This window comes from Sinocyclocheilus anshuiensis, unplaced genomic scaffold, assembly GCF_001515605.1.
Source record: "Sinocyclocheilus anshuiensis isolate Anshui unplaced genomic scaffold, SAMN03320099.WGS_v1.1 scaffold1578, whole genome shotgun sequence".
Taxonomy (NCBI): Eukaryota; Metazoa; Chordata; class Actinopteri; order Cypriniformes; family Cyprinidae; genus Sinocyclocheilus; species Sinocyclocheilus anshuiensis.
The window spans coordinates 572,439-588,485 of NW_015544225.1; the positions used below are offsets into that span (position 1 = coordinate 572,439).

General features: G+C 34.8%; 2 protein-coding genes across 2 annotated transcripts in view; one reads left to right on the top strand and one right to left on the bottom strand.

Moving 5' to 3' along the window:
* Window positions 1-9,604: 9,604 nt before the first annotated feature.
* On the top strand, window positions 9,605-12,930 carry LOC107697296 (brain and acute leukemia cytoplasmic protein-like). Its single transcript, XM_016498018.1, has 3 exons — window positions 9,605-9,990; window positions 11,191-11,381; window positions 12,030-12,930. Exons 1-3 carry the CDS (start codon window positions 9,807-9,809, stop codon window positions 12,213-12,215), a joined length of 561 nt encoding a protein of 186 aa, XP_016353504.1. The 5' UTR covers window positions 9,605-9,806; the 3' UTR covers window positions 12,216-12,930.
* A 226-nt stretch (window positions 12,931-13,156) lies between these two features.
* LOC107697297 (nucleoside diphosphate kinase 6-like) overlaps window positions 13,157-16,047 on the bottom strand; it is a 5,927-nt gene continuing 3,036 nt past the window's right edge. Inside the window, exons 4-5 of the mRNA XM_016498019.1 lie at window positions 14,451-14,611; window positions 13,157-13,528 (exon numbers count right to left, since the gene is read on the bottom strand). Of these exons, the coding sequence (XP_016353505.1) occupies window positions 13,380-13,528; window positions 14,451-14,611 (310 nt within the window). The 3' untranslated portion in view covers window positions 13,157-13,379. The remainder of the gene's footprint in view (window positions 13,529-14,450; window positions 14,612-16,047) is intronic.

Genomic DNA, 16,047 nt, shown 5'->3' on the forward strand with positions numbered 1-16,047 from the left:
ACTCTCCTCTCCTCCTCCTGCCTGGCTCTTTGGCCCGCATCACTCACCGCAGAGCAAGCCTGTTCTTGATAAATATGCTGTGAAAACGTGGGAAAAGCCGACGAGGAAGAAGTTGGGGTGATGCAATCTTTATATAGGCGGAGCAAAATACTTCATCGCTCCGTCTATAGCGCATTGTGATTGGATGGTTTACGCGGTCTCTACAGGAGACAATCCAATGGGCCACTGGCTGCTCGCTGTCCCTGCGTGATGGTCAAAAAAATAAAAAATAAAACATTTTGTTGGCCCCTTAAGTGCGTCGGCCCACCGGGAAAATGCCCGGTATGCCCAATTACCAATCCAGCCCTGATGTCAAGTTTAGCAAGGGTCATTCACCCGACATCCATGGCCAACTCATCAAGAATAGACATAGCCCTTCTTTACTGGATCATTGCGCTCTCTCCCTTCTTTCATTCTCAATTACTTGCTCTATCACTATCTCACTGTCCCTATTCACAGTTTTTCTTTTATGCTAAAAGTCAGCCATGTATGCAAATACAATAACTTACCGTTTTCTAAGGTTTGCAGCCAAAGCAAGATGAAAATAAGCTTGTGCTGAAGCTGTTGTGGAAGAGGAGGTTAGTTAACTAGAGTGCCGCTGTCGTCAGCTTGCCTGTCTGTTCTAGTTTTGTCAAGCATTTATCAGCAAAATAGCCACAGAACATAGTCACCATGTTGGCAAAACACCTGAAGAGCTCAGTGAAACAAACAATACCTTCTCATTTATTGCAAATACTTAATTTTGTCATTTGAAGAGTGTGAATTTAAAGGGATAGTTAATTCGAAAAAGTCAAAAGTCTGAAAAGTCAAAGTGGTCCAAAAGTTGTGAGCTACAAAAAATGACATAAAAGTAATATAATCAATAAAGTAACTAAACATCACTGGCGCTTATGTCAGGACATTGTGTCATGTGACATGCAAGAACCAATGAGAATTGATGTTATTACCCATGTCACCATAAGTGATTTGAACACTGTACTGTATATGTAAATTGATCAGTTTGATTTGATTTCCTGTGAAAATGGAAAAAAAAAAAACTTAAATTTCAGTTCTCTCATCTCTTGGATTTTTTAAAACAATGGAGTTGAATGGATTATGTCTCAGCAATTCTTAATGTCCTTTTTCAAGCTTGAGATTTTGGACCCCATTGACTTTTATTGTATGAAGAAAAACAGTTGAAATATTTGTTCAAAATATCTTCTTTATTCTCAAAATATATATTTTATTCTTCTTTATTCCACAGAATAAATAACTATGATGATGAGTAAATCATGACAGAATAAAGTTAACAAAAGTATAAAATCATATCCCGTCCCTTTAAGAAATTGCAATTAAACATCAGATCATTTATTAGATTTGTGCAAGCTATCAAATCATGCTAATTGTGCCGTTTTAGCGCCCAAGACAATACAATGTTTTTTTCCCACAGTTTTGCAGTTTCATTAATATTTATCACCAGAGGACACACATAATTATAGTGTGAAAAAGCTGTGGGTAAACTAGAGCTCCACTACCACTAAAACATGATGAAATTGAAATAATAAACATGTATTAATTTCACTTTGGCTCTCGGGAATACAACTTTTTTCCATGACCTTGTAATTAAAATTACAGCAACACCTGCAGTTTTGCACGAGTATAGTTTGCAGGTTATTCCCAAAACCTGCATGCCTGAATTCAAGTACAACATCTGGATGAACAAGATCCCCTATAGAGGAAAAAAATGCAGAAGAGTTTTGAAATTGACTAAAGAAAATGATGAATGGGTTGTCAGTCAGGATGCTGTGCTGTCCATTAAAGACTCAGATGTGTTAAGCTGCTTCTCATCTCCATTTATCCAGCATGATGTGAATGCCCTGCAGCAGGCTGCTTTTAGACATGCATTTGACTCTTTTTAATTCATACACACTACTCATTCAATACAAGTAATGCAATATGCTCAATGCAGCTGACAAGCTTTAGAAAGATTGACTTGATGCTGTATATAGTCTCGTATACTGTCAATTATTTTAGGATAATATATCATGCAAAGGAGACATCCTACTCATCTTATCATGTTTTCATCTAAACACATTTGTCACTGCTGATTCCAGGTCACATCTGCCAGTATACAGTCATGCACCTACCTCTATTAAACAATGCAGGACCAAAACATACTATGACTATGTTGGGCTTTTATTTTTACTAATACTCCATAATTCTCACCATATGAAAAAGAAGTGCAGTTCAGCATGATTACTTCTATTGTGTTTGAAATAAGATTAAAGTATACTGCCAAATGTTCTGACAAGCATTTATGATACACTAAAATACACTGTCATTTCTATTGACACTTGCCATGTATTTGAATATATTTGTAATTACACATGTGTAATGATGAAGTTGCAACTTAGTACATTTAAAATATATTTACTTTATATGCAGTATTGAAAAAAAAACTACAGTTAAATTATAATAAGGTACTTTAATGTTATATGATCTGCAAGTACAGCTTTTTAAAAAATATACTTTTGAAATTTAAAGTACAAGTGCATTCTCAATAAAATCAAGTACACTTCATTTTCACAACGGTCAACAGCCGTAATGTGAAATGGAAGAATAATTTTTTTCTTTCATAGTACTCTGACATATACGTATATACACTGTATATTATAGCAAAGCATATTGCTTTCATATTTCTCATATTTGATATATTTATTTTCTTTCAGAAAAGAGGAAAATAAAGTTCTTGTCATCACTAAAGCACTCTAACAGCATCGCTTTATAATATTCTAAAGTATTTCATTTAGTCTTAATGAAAGGCTTAATGAAAGACTAATAATAGTATTATAGTATTACTATTTTAATAGTATTTTGTTTTTTAGTCATAACTGAACAACTCCTGATAGGACATAACATGCTATTGCAGACTCAGTGAAGCTGAGCATTATGTGCTTCTTGTATGTGGAAACTGTCGCTAAAGCACAAAGAGAGCCAAACCAATATTGTCATGCCAAAAACCAACTCCAAATCTGCAGCACATTTATTCAGTAAACTGCTGTGCATCTCTCTAAATGTCTGTGTAATGAAAAGCTTTGTCTGGCTTTTTGTTTATTAAAGTTTTGTTTTCTCAAAAATGCTCAAATGGAGCTAAATTGATGCAGACTTTCCTTTCATCATTGCCTAACAAGCTATTGATAAAGCTCAGTCTGGAACATTCCTGGAGTCTGAACCATTCACTGTCTATTGTCTGTTGAAAAAAAATAAGTGGTACAAAGCAGTGAATGCAAAAGCCAAACAATTTTATGCCTGTTGAAAAAAACTCAACAAAATCAGAACATCCCCAAAATATCAGAAAGGAACAGCTGGCTAGTTGACATCAACAGACTGCTTCCATCTGTCAGCATGTAAGCACTTATTATGCTAATATGCTTGAGTTCTTTAAGTTAAACATTACTGTTTATGCCAAGTCATTTTATTCTGCTCAATTCCTTAGTCAGCGCAGGGGTCAGCATTTTTAAATAAGCTGTCCACATTTCATTTACTGTAGTAAAAGGAAACAGACGAAAGGTCCATCAACAAGAGGCCATCAAGGTTTAATGAATTCCATTGATTCTTCTTCCCCAGTTAAAGACTCTGTTCTGACTGGAATATAACCACAGCAGACTGACGCTTCAGAGCACTGCTGATTTACATGTGCTGAAAGGTACAATGCACAGCTATTCATTTGTAAGGCAGTGGCCAAATAAATACTGAAAAATAAGTCCCTTATTTTTTTAAGGTAAAATAAAAAGTTCAAACGTCTTCATTAAAGTTTTGTTGTTGTTTTTTTTTTTTTTTTTCAAAATGAAATGGCATGTGTCTGCATTGTGTTGTCTTTTGTAAGCAACTAATAATTCTAGGGAGGCATTGATCTTAAAATTCTGGCCAATATCGATAAGCCAATAATTAGTGATGCATGATAACCGTTTAAAACTATGCTATTTTGCCTAAAGAAATTAAAACACTAAAAACTAAAATCAGTTATTAGTGATTTTAAAAGATGACTTGCAAGAAATAATTCACCCAAAAATGAAGATTTGCTGAAAATGTACTCACTCTCAGGGCATTCAAGACTCTTTGGAACTGATCTGGAAAAATTACATCACTGGCTGATCAGTGTTTCCTCTACAGTGAATGGGTGCCGTCAGAATGAGGGTTCAAACAGCTGATAAAAACATCACAATAATCCACAAGTAATATAAGAAATCCACAAGCTGTGTGTTTGTAAGACACAAAGCCATGATTAAGGCATTTTAACTTCAAACTGTTGCTAAAATACGAGTCCGTATAATATTGTTTTCTCCAGTTAAAAAGTCCTCCCGTCTGAATCAGGAGGGAACGCCTTAATGATGGATTTGTTTTTTTCTCTGAACATTCAGCTTTTCACTTCACAAGATGTTGATTGATGGACTGGAGTTGTGTGTACTACTTGTGGATTATAGTGATGTTTCTATCAGCTGTTTGGACTCTCATTCTGACGGCACCTATTCACTGCAGAGGATCCATTGGTGAGCAAGTGATGTAATGCTAAATTCAAATCCAAATCTGTTCCAATGAAGAAACAAATGCATCTACATGCATCTTGGATGGCCTGAGGTTGAGTACCCAGGTGAAAAAGACGTAGTATTAAATGTATTAAAAATATACTTGAAATTCAAGTAGTATGTTTTTCTGCAAATTTTCATTTATGGGTAAACAGTTCCTTTAAGCGAGCGTTAGATGACGGTGAAGGTAATCTAAATGTAAAAAGATGAGTAAAAAGAATATTCAGTATCTAACAAACAGAGGTGTAAAGAGTACCTAAAAACCATACTTGAGTAAAAGTACAGATACCTTACAGTGAAAATTACTCCACTGGCAGTATCAGGTCTTTTGTAGCAGAAATAAACTGCAGAAAAAGCTAGGTCCATGCTAAATGTAATGTGTAACTGCAACACTCATTTCAAATGTAGTGGAGTAAAGAGTACAGATACTTATTCAAAAATATAGTGAAGTACAGAGTAAAAGTTGCTAATATCTTTGATACTCAGTACAACTACAAAGTATTCAAAAAGATACTCAAGTACAGTAACTAATTACATTTACTCCAATACTTTACACCTCTGCTAACAAAACTAGCTGATAACGATAGTACTGATATATCATACATCCCTAAAGATTGTTCACACCTGATCCTGTTTTAGGGCTGTGAGATTCTTTAGTTTGGTCCCTCCTCATATACACTATATGTGTGTGCCGACTGCATCAGGTCTGGCTGTGATGGATAAGGTGGATTTAGCTCCCAGCATCGTGTGGACTGGACTTGGCTCGACTGAGCGAAAAATTGTGGGATCAGAAGAGTGGAGTATATTCTGCCAGGATACGCTAGTCTTGATGGGAATCTTAGCTGACACAGAAAACAGGATCCCGTCACCTTGACAAAGCAACATCTAGTGTGGGTAACTATACTCTCACTGCATATAAAGTACTGCATATAAAGTGGGGAACTGTGATTGTGAGAAAAGTAACAGTTCTGGCCAGATGGAAAAAAAGAGAGAGCTTCAAAATGCAATTGGCATGCTTTTCACTTTCATTTAGCTAAAAGTTTCCTTTTATTCATTTCAAAGTCAACTGCACCACTGCACCGAGCACAATGAATGCGCTTTGAAAAGAAGGGGCTATATTTGGAGGGATAACAACAAGTATAAAACAAGACAGAAATAAAATACAATGGAAGATGTCTGTGGGTATCAGATACGAGCTTGAGTAATGTTTTTATGCTATTAAAGACCACGATCACACCAAAATGAGAGTTTTGTGGCTTGTAGTCCAAGTGTGTATTGCTTTGAGCTCATCTACATGCTAGTGTACTTCTAAACTTTGACAGATATAATATAAAATCCTGAACTACACAGATTTTTGTCCAATCAAATGCCTTGTAGATTGACAATGTCTCTCCCGCTAATACCAACAGCAACTAGCAAGTAGTAAATCATATGGCTATTCATAAATAAATATAAGTTTTATTTAGCAAGGAAACATTAAATTAGCAGTAAAGTGTCAATAAAGACATTTACGATGTTACAGAAGATTTGTAACATCTTTTGACCTTTCTATTCATCAAAGAATCCTGAAATAAAATGTATCACCATTTCCACAAAAATATTAAGCAGCACAACTGTTTTAAAATCTGATAATAGTAAAAAACAAAATGTTTCTCCAGCAGCAAATCAGCATATTAGCATGATTTCAGAAGGATCATGTGACACTGAAGACTAGAGGGCTGAAACTGTGATGAAAATTCAGCTTTACGACCATAGAAACAAAATACATTTTAAAATATATTCAAATAAAAACCCATTGTAATAATATTCCATTAAGATTTCACTATTATTGTTTTTACTCTATTTTTAAATAGATAAATGGAACAGCCGTCAATGTTGTTGTGTTGGTCTCAGTTTTAACCCTACATTTACGTACTTTGCAACAAATTAGAACAACTAATGTTATTGTTGGTGAAAACTAGAACAACATACTGATCCTCTCAAAACAGTGCCTGCACTGCCCTCATCTGGCAAAAAAAAAAAAAAAAAATCAAAATATCACCACACTACAGGACCCAGTGGTTTAACTGCTATGCTCACTTAGTGTTTTACTGGCCGTGTGGTGATTTTAAAACCCAATTAAATTGCTTCCCATCAGCATTTTATGACATCTTTTTTTAGTGTTGCGAGTTACAGTGATTAATAAAAGGTTTACCACATTTTCCGATTGGCCTGTAATATTCAGTTATGATGTCTAGTTCAGTGTTCAAACACATTCAGTCATTTGTTTCCTCCAGCACTGAGGAACATTCTCATAAAAGAGCTGAGATATGCATGTAATATATTGTCAGACAGATGTTTGATGACTATAACGCTGCAGCTAGCTTTTATCATTTAGTTTTCTGCTTTACACAATCATTTTGAAAGCACATCAGGGTCATAAATGGGATATACAGTCTACGTTTTTATGAACTGTTTTTTTTTTTATATACACAGTGCATTCACACATACACAGTTATAAACACTTACATCTTCTGAAATCTTGTCTCTCTTTTCATTAGCTGCTCTGGTTTCTTTAACACAGACAAATGTGGAACATGATGGCAATTTCAAGCATTGGGGCTTGTGTATGGTGAATGGGTTTGGAACAAACAAACATACAGTAATCATCTGAATCACACATAAAAATTGTGTAACTACTGCTATTGGGATTGGGGTAAAGGGATACATCTGATTGAAGTGATGAGGCTGTGGATGGTGTGCTTTGACGAAGAAATAGAGATAGTAGATAGTATGATATTGTTTGTACTGGTTGTCCTTATATTAAAAGTGAGCACATATAAGCTTTTTGTCTTAATTGTCAATGGAAGCTTGTTTGCACCACGGGATAAAAAAATTTATAAAAAAGGTAATTCTCAGACATGCAAGATGTAAATGAAGAATTGTGAGATATCAACTCGCAATTTTGAAAAAAAAAAGTATGAAGTGTGAGGTAAAACGTCGCAATTACATTTTTTTTTTCATTTGGGAGAAACACACACACGTACACAAAAGAATTATGAGATGTAAACCTAGAATTCAGAAAACTCACAAGACTTGCACAAGAGGAGAAAAAGGAAAGGGGAGGAAAAAGAATTGTGAGATGTAAACTCAGAATTGTGATAAAAAGGCCAAAATGTGAGATGAAATATCACAATTTTTAAAACATTTTTATTCCATTGCAGATAACGGGCTTCCATAATTTCCTCTTTGTCTACTGGAGGAAAAAAACTATGAGCATAAGAGTTGATAAGAGTAGATACACACACAAAATAAAAATAAAAACAAATATCTAAAAAAAACTGTCCCTTCAAGAAATCACCCTAATAACCTGAATTACTTATTCCTATCATTATTAGTTAATTATATATAATATTTATTATTAAATATTTCAAATATTTAATGGACAAAAATGTTTATATTTTCATGGTTGGTATCATATCATATTATAGGTGAAAGCAATAGAGATTGGGCATGCATTAGTGCAAGTATGTACTTATCTTTACATGATGCAAACCAAAGAAGAAGAAAAAAACGAAGCCAAGAGCAGACTTATGAATAGCTGAAACCTCCACTGTTGCACATTACAGTCATACCAGTTATTCATCTGAATCACATTAGGAGGGCAGCTGCCATTATCTAAAAAGCATATCTTTCAGAAATGGAATCAAATGCTGATTCATTGCGACTTTATTTAAATGTCATCAGTTCTAATGGAGTGGACCTTGCTGTACAGTAGCGGCAAATAGCAAACTAATGTTTACAAAGCCCTTCTAATTTCACGCGGAAACGCATGGCTCAAAAACATGCAGTTTGTTCTTGATTATAGAAGTGCAAACTGAACAGCTCTATTATTTTGCGTTTAGTAAACAAACATACAACTGAACGACTTCAGTCTGAAGGGAGACGTGAATATCACAATGCTGTAACATATGAACTGCACTTCAACAGGAGTGGATTTTTAAGTGCTAGCAAAAAAGATCCACAGTCATTTTGTACCAAACACTCGGTATGCTGTACCTCTTATAGGGACAAAAGATGAGAAGGTCAGCATCATTCACATCGAGAGAGAGAGAGAGAGAGAGAGAGAGAGAGAGAGAGAGTGTCATCACTCAGTGTTTGGTTTTTTCATCGCGGTAGAGCTCCTCTATAAATCTTGGAAATTATGTTTTGAAAAGAGTAGTAAATACAGTGAACGTATACCAAAGAAAATACCTGTTCTGACACTGATTCCTCTGTCGACTTAAGGTAATGTCAAAAATCTTCGTTCGCGCGAAAGACCACAAGCAAGGCACCTAGCACATTTGATAGGCTGAATACGTTTTTGCATAATACATACTAGCGTAATGTATGTTTCTACACATTATTATATTCTCTATGTATGTGTAGCCTATATGAGAGCAGCGTGCCGCGACACCACGGTAAATACGACACAACGCTGCGCTCATATAATAATTCAATCAATCGCTTAATGATTGCATGACAAGAAAAATGGTTAAATGCACATCGCTGGAGAGAGCAGCGTGCCGCGACACCACGGTAAATACGACACAACGATGCGCTCATATAATAATTCAATCAATCGCTTAATGATTGCATGACAAGAAAAATGGTTAAATGCACATCGCTGGATTTAAATTAGAAATCTATTTTAAATATAATTCATGGTTTCTTTATTATTTGGACCACAGGAAATGTCAAACTCGTCTTTGTTTACATATTACGAGTGCTGAACTACTCAAGAGAAATTGGAAACGGATCAATCCATCTTATTTGTCATTAAGATATCACTTATTAGGGGTTGTTTGACGTAATGCGTAATTGTAAGAGCTTTTACCTACATTAATCAAATGTTCAGTCTTAATTCCTTCCAATGCGTTAACATCAAATTATTATTTTAAATCACACTTAAGTATTGCATTATAGGCTGACTGTTATTTCTCTTCCACAGAATCAGTCCCAGATCTTCCTGTTCAACTGACACCTGACAAGTGGAAGACTTGATTTTTACATCAAAATAATGCTGATATGGGTTGTTCATACTAAATTACATAACATAAATAATAAATGACATCACTCAGTGAACACCATATAACAAACAACTACCTTTCATTTGCTGTTCGGGAGGTGTTGTAATGGACCTAGAATCCAAGGCTGTGTAGGTGTGGATTTGTTTTTGACATCATGGGTTGTGGAGGATCCAGGACAGATGTGTTGGAGCCGAGATATATGGAGAGCTGGACTAAAGAGACAGAGTCCACCTGGCTGACCAGCACGGACACAGACATACCCCTGTCCTCCATCCAGAGCATCCCCTCGGAAAACTCTTCAGAGGTGGGCTTCCCATCAGAGAAGACTGCCAACCTCGGTGAGAACTGACTGAGATCATAATTATTTCAAGGCTTTATTCTCATTGTTAAAAGCTTTTGAATTTAATGTCTTCATATTTAATTAGCTGAACATATCATTTCACCGTAGTCACTCAAATTTAACCTGTCAAACTCTTCAAATGATATTTCCTTCCCAGAAGGACAGCGAAAGTGTTGCGAGTCTGCTGTTGGTGAGCAATTCATTCAAGTAGGCCTCTTGTTGCCCATGGTGATGGCTAAATCCCTTTAGTACTTCAGTACAACAATATGAGCAAGGATGAACACAATAAGCACTGCTTACCACTTTTGGGCAGAATTGTGACACTTAGGGCAGCTACAGTGGGTAAATGATCATATCAAAATAAACTGGTAGCAGATTATTAAAACAGATAGACAAGATGGACTTGACTATGACTACTAGAGTAGTGCATATACATTACTGGTCAAAAGTTTGAAATAATTATTTTTATGATGTAAATATTTTTTTCTTATATGCTTGCCAAGGCTGCATTTATTTAATGAAAACATACAGTAAAATAGTAACAATGTAAAATATTATTTCAATTTAAAATAACTGCTTTTTATTTTAATATATTTTAAAATGTAATTTATTCATGTGATATTAAAGCTGAATTTTCAGCATCATTACTCCAGTCTTTAGTGTCACGTGATACTCAAGAAATCATTCTAATATGCTGATGTGCTCTCAAGAAACTTCAGTTTTGCCATCACTGAAAAAAACGCAATTTTTTAAAAATATATTATTGTATTAGCAAATATATTATAAATATATAAATATAGTATGCAATAGTAAATATAGGATTGTATTTCACAGTATTACAGTTTTATTTTATTTTTTAACAAATTGGCCTTGGTGAGCATGAGAGATCTTTCAAAACTTTTGACTAATAGTGTATAACTTATAAATCATGCATATATTAATGTATGTATATTTTCATTATTTAATATATAATTTTTAAATATTTTAAATTTAAGTTCATATACAGTATAATAATTAAAGGAATACTATCTACTGATAGATAGATAGATAGATAGATAGATAGATAGATATGAATTTGATTATTCATTTAAATTTATTTTGTACCTACACGCATACCTGAAATATTTCTGATATGGTCACCAATGCAGTGATTTTGTTAAAGAGAATGAGTAACTTCCATATTTTTGTCTGGCCACAGATCTCTTTGACGATGGTCTGCCTTCTCCAGCTCAGGCATATCTGAAAGTGTGTTCTGCCATGTCTGAGGTGGGTCTGAATGACATGAAAACTGGCAGCACCCCTGCAATCCTCTCTTCTCAAGAACAGGAAGTGCTGTCTTCTTCTGGTACCACAGTGCAGAGGAGAAGCATGTTACGAACTGAGGAAATAGTAAAGTATTTTAATTGAACATAATGGTTTTTATTTGGCTTAGTCTTATGCACGCAGCATGTGTAAACTACATCAGTGTTTCTGACCTTTGTCTTATGTATTGCTTCATCTACACCACACCAGAAATGTGTTTCTTTTGACTTATTTTACAAAATATCATTTAGCATTATTGTTCATTTTATTAAAGTGGGCTGTAATACATTTATGCACTTTTAAACCATACAGGTATATTGATGTTGGACATGAAAAACAGACCAGTCTTATTTTTTTGTTGTCTGTTTTTGTCATTGTAATTTGTATTGTTTTTATTTCAGCTTTAGTTTGTTATTTTAGTCCAAATTAAAACTAAATTAAAATGTGAAAACATTTGCCTTGAAAACTAGCTGAAATACAAATTTTTTCTCTTTTTTTTCCCCAGAAATGTAAGTTATTGTAAATTGTATTTCAAGTAACAAGTGTTTTTCTATGGTTTTAGTTTTTGTTAATAATAAACGCACTCACTATTTATATAACCTTTTTTTCATTCATCTGAGAAATGTGATAGATTTCCAGAAATCTTACTATTCAAAACTGTAAACTGTAATAAAATGTTGAAAACATTTGGTAACAAATTAATGTCTTAAAATTTTTCATTGTTATCTTCATTAGACCAAATGGCAGGACAACCGGATGTCCACCAAGCAAGTGACCATCACTGTGACTCAAAGCATCCGGCAGGTGGACAAGAGCGGAAAGATCAAGGAAACTTCACAAATCACCTATGAGGTCATGAAACCGGTGGACCGTTTGATGGACGCAGCAGTTGACTCAATGACTTCACCCAAGACCTCATAAAGACTGTATCTTGGATTTCTGGAAAGCTTTGGTGAAGATGTCATGGACCAAAGAAGTAAAAAGCAGGGATGACCTAAATGAAGAAGTTCATCAGTGCTGTGATTAACGGGTTAATAATATCTATTTTTATGTACATCTTTTCCCTGTAATGTCTTTGTCAAAATGTTTTTTTGTTTTGTTTTGATGCCTACGAAAAGAATCTTAGTAAAAGCATCTACTGTACATACACTGAAAGCACAGGATAGATCAGGAAGGGCAATCAATCGACAGATGAGCACTTAACGACTGGCTGATTGATTTTATGAAAAGTGTAAAAATTATACTTAAATAGTTTAAAACATGCCAACAACACATGTTTGTCCCAGAAAAAAAGGTGACTTGAAGTTGAAGCTTTAATTTTGATTTTGGATTCGAAAATCAGGGCTCTTACTACCACCACACTATTGTTGCCTTCAGCTTTTTGGGGTATAAGCGCAAACATTTGTTCAAAACCTAATTACAGTTTCTGTAGCAAGCTAGCACTACTGCGAAAGGTAGTGTGCAACAATATAAAGCAGCTCTGTTTTGTTATTCCAGTATTGTTTGATATATCACTGCTTTATTCACTGGAAGATGATATTTATTGTTGAGTTATTAAATATCTATTGGAAGCACAACTATTACTGTATCCTAATCTTTCTCTTGCTTCACTCTCTGAATTAACATTTTACAATAAGGTTCTGTATATGAACATTAATTCGTTAGGTATTATGAAGTAACAATGAACAATACATTTACAGTATTATTAATATAGGTTAATGTTAATTTCTATATGTACTAATGTGTGTTGTTTTTTTATATTTTATGATTAATTTGTAAATAACATTAGGTGTATGCATAGTTTATTAGAATTTAAATCTATTTCATTTAAAGTAATATTTTCAAATTCCTTAAAATCGGCATTAAACAGGTTGATTTTTATTGACCTCTACTACAAATCTAGTACAAATATTAATTTATACATACAAATGAATATAATCGTGTTGGCTGAGCTGTGGTAAAGATATTTTGTGGTCACAAAAGAGTAACATGGCAATGCAGAGAAAACATCAAATGCTGAAACATCTGGTGAAAGTCACATTCATGTACTGTAGCACTGTAAAAGCACCATCAGACCAGTGATCATCATGTGTCCTGGAGAGTATGAATTTGTCTCTCCTCATTATATTCAGCAAGTCCCAATCTAAAACATGGCTCTTTCCTCAACATCCACTCATCTGCATTGAATTCTGGAAAGAAAAATGAAATCTCTCTCTTGGCAGATTCAACTGAATCTGAAAGAAAGAAAATTAGAAAATGCTGAAACTTTAAAATAGACGTTTTTTTTTTTTTTCCCATTTAAAATAGTTAAGAAATTAGTCTTTATTTTATAAAATCAGTGTTATGGTCTAGGATTTATTTAGAGTTTAAAAACAAACACTCATTAGGCATTTTCTAGAGAGGTTATTAACCGTTTTGATATTTAGCTGATCTAGTCTATTTAGCTAGTTAAAGGAACAGTTGACCCAAATATGAACATTTGCTGAAAGAGTACTCATCCTCAGGCCATCCAAGATGTAGATGAGTTTGTTTCTTCATCAGAACAGATTTGGATAAACGTAGCATGACATCACTTGCTCACCAATGGATCCTCTGCAGTGAATGGGTGCCGTCAGAATGAGAGTCCAAACAGCTGATAAAAACATCACAAGTAATCAACACAAGTACATCAATTAACATCTCAAGAAGTGAGAAGCTGCATGTTTGTAAGAAACAAATCTATCATTAAGATGTTTTGAACTTTAAACCGTTGCTTCCGTACTGGAGGAAGTGTTATTATGGTTAGAGAACTTGCATTTTGCCCAGAAGCAAGTGTTTAAAGTTAAAACGCCTTAATGATGGATTTGTTTTTTTACAAACATGTAGCTTTTTACTTCACAAGATGTTAATTGATGAACTGGAGTCATGTGGAGTGCTTGTGGATTACTGTGATGTTTTTATCAGCTGTTTGGACTCTCATTCTGACGGCACCCATTCACTGCAGAGGATCTATTGGTGAGCAAGTGAACTAATGCTCAATTTCTCCAAATCTGTTGTGAAGAAGAAACAAACTGATCTACATCTTGGCTGGCCTGAGGATGAGTACAGTTTTAGCAAATTTTCATTTTAGGCTAAACTATTTCTTTAACTGTTCGGTTTTGAAAAGTGTTACTCCACCTGAACCATGAGTAGTGTTTCTGGTGTCAGTCAGCCCATATTGGCCACGCAGGGTGTCTGATGAAGTGAAGCGAGCTCTAAACACTTTTGTTGGACCCATCATCCCCCTCCAGTGAGTGATAGCATCTTCCCTGGCTAGGATGTACGCTCTCATTGGGCCACTGTTGTGGGAATACAAGTAAACAGCAGGATTACACAGGGAGCTGTGACAACCTCGTGTTCACTTAGATCAGGGGTGTCCAAACTCGGTCCTGGAGGGCCGGTGTCCTGAAGAGTTTAGCTCCAACCCCAGTTAAACACACCTGAACCAGCTAATCAAGCTCTTACTAGGCATACTAGAAACCTAAAGGCAGGTGTGTTGAGGCAAGTTGGAGCTAAACTCTGCAGGACACTGGCCCTCCAGGACCGAATTTGGGCATGCCTGACTTAGATGGATAAACCGAATTGAATCCAAAAGAAAAATTTGATTTTTTTTGCAATTTATGACGTTAATAGTACAAACAAGCCTAGTCACAAAAGATGAGCAGTACTGCCTTAGTGGCACTGCTGGAACACAAACGGAAATAAAAGCTTAGGAATAATCAGCTGCTTATTTTTAAATGACTCTGACGTAGGCTAAAAGACACAGGTCAGTTCGAGAGCTGTGCTAATGTTTTATCTTTCACACACAAAGACATGTTCTGGGGACAGGGTGCCATGGTAACATCGGCCTCACTGTCTAAACTGGATCAACCGCTACATTAACAACCAGCATTGATGTCCCTCTCCACAGATGAGAGACCATATATCTGCATTAATTATTCCTTTCGAGAGGAAGTGCAGTGGTACAGCATCTGTAGTTTCACATTAATTTAAAATACACTACCAATAAAAGTTTTGGGTCAGTAACATTTTTTAATGTTTTTGAAAGAAGTCTTGCTCACCAAAGCTGCATTTGATTAAAAAAAATACAATAATATTGTAAAATATTATTACAGTTTAAAACAACTGTTTTCTCTTTTCATAATTTTAAATTTGAATTTATTTCTGCGATGGTACAGCTGAATTTTCAGCAGCCCATTACTCTTCAGTGTCACATGATCAGACCTTAATCTTACTGACCCCAACGTTTTGAATGCTATTAATATTAAAGTAGAACAAAAAGCTAAATAAAGTGCATCCATTCTTTTCCATTCTTTCTGAATGCAGTGATTTAACTGGTTTTACCAGGAACGTTATCAGGAAATAGCTGAAATGTTAACAATGTACACACATAATGAATTCTCAACGTCTGAAGCCACGTGCAACTGAACAGATGAAACAGGATTGAATAGAAACAGTCACTATTCACACAAAACTATGACCCATAAACAACTGAAGATCTGAACCAACCAAATCATGCAAGAATGTTGTAGTAGCAGGGTTATTATAGAACCTAAACCTAAAAGCATAAAAAACATTTTGTTACCTGAAATAAAATTTTTGGTTGAAATAAAATAGGCATTAACTGAAATAAACATACATATATTATATATTATTATATATATATAAACAGTCGTGGTCAGAATTATTGGCACCCTTGGTAAATATGATCAAAGAAGGCTGTGAAAATAAATCT

Bases quoted from the DNA above. Each gene is read 5' to 3' on its own strand.
- LOC107697296 (XM_016498018.1), top strand. From the start codon at position 9,807: ATGGGTTGTGGAGGATCCAGGACAGATGTGTTGGAGCCGAGATATATG. The intron at 9,991-11,190 runs GTGAGAACTGAC...GTCTGGCCACAG, and splicing joins AGAGAAGACTGCCAACCTCG to ATCTCTTTGACGATGGTCTG. The intron at 11,382-12,029 runs GTAAAGTATTTT...TATCTTCATTAG, and splicing joins TGTTACGAACTGAGGAAATA to ACCAAATGGCAGGACAACCG.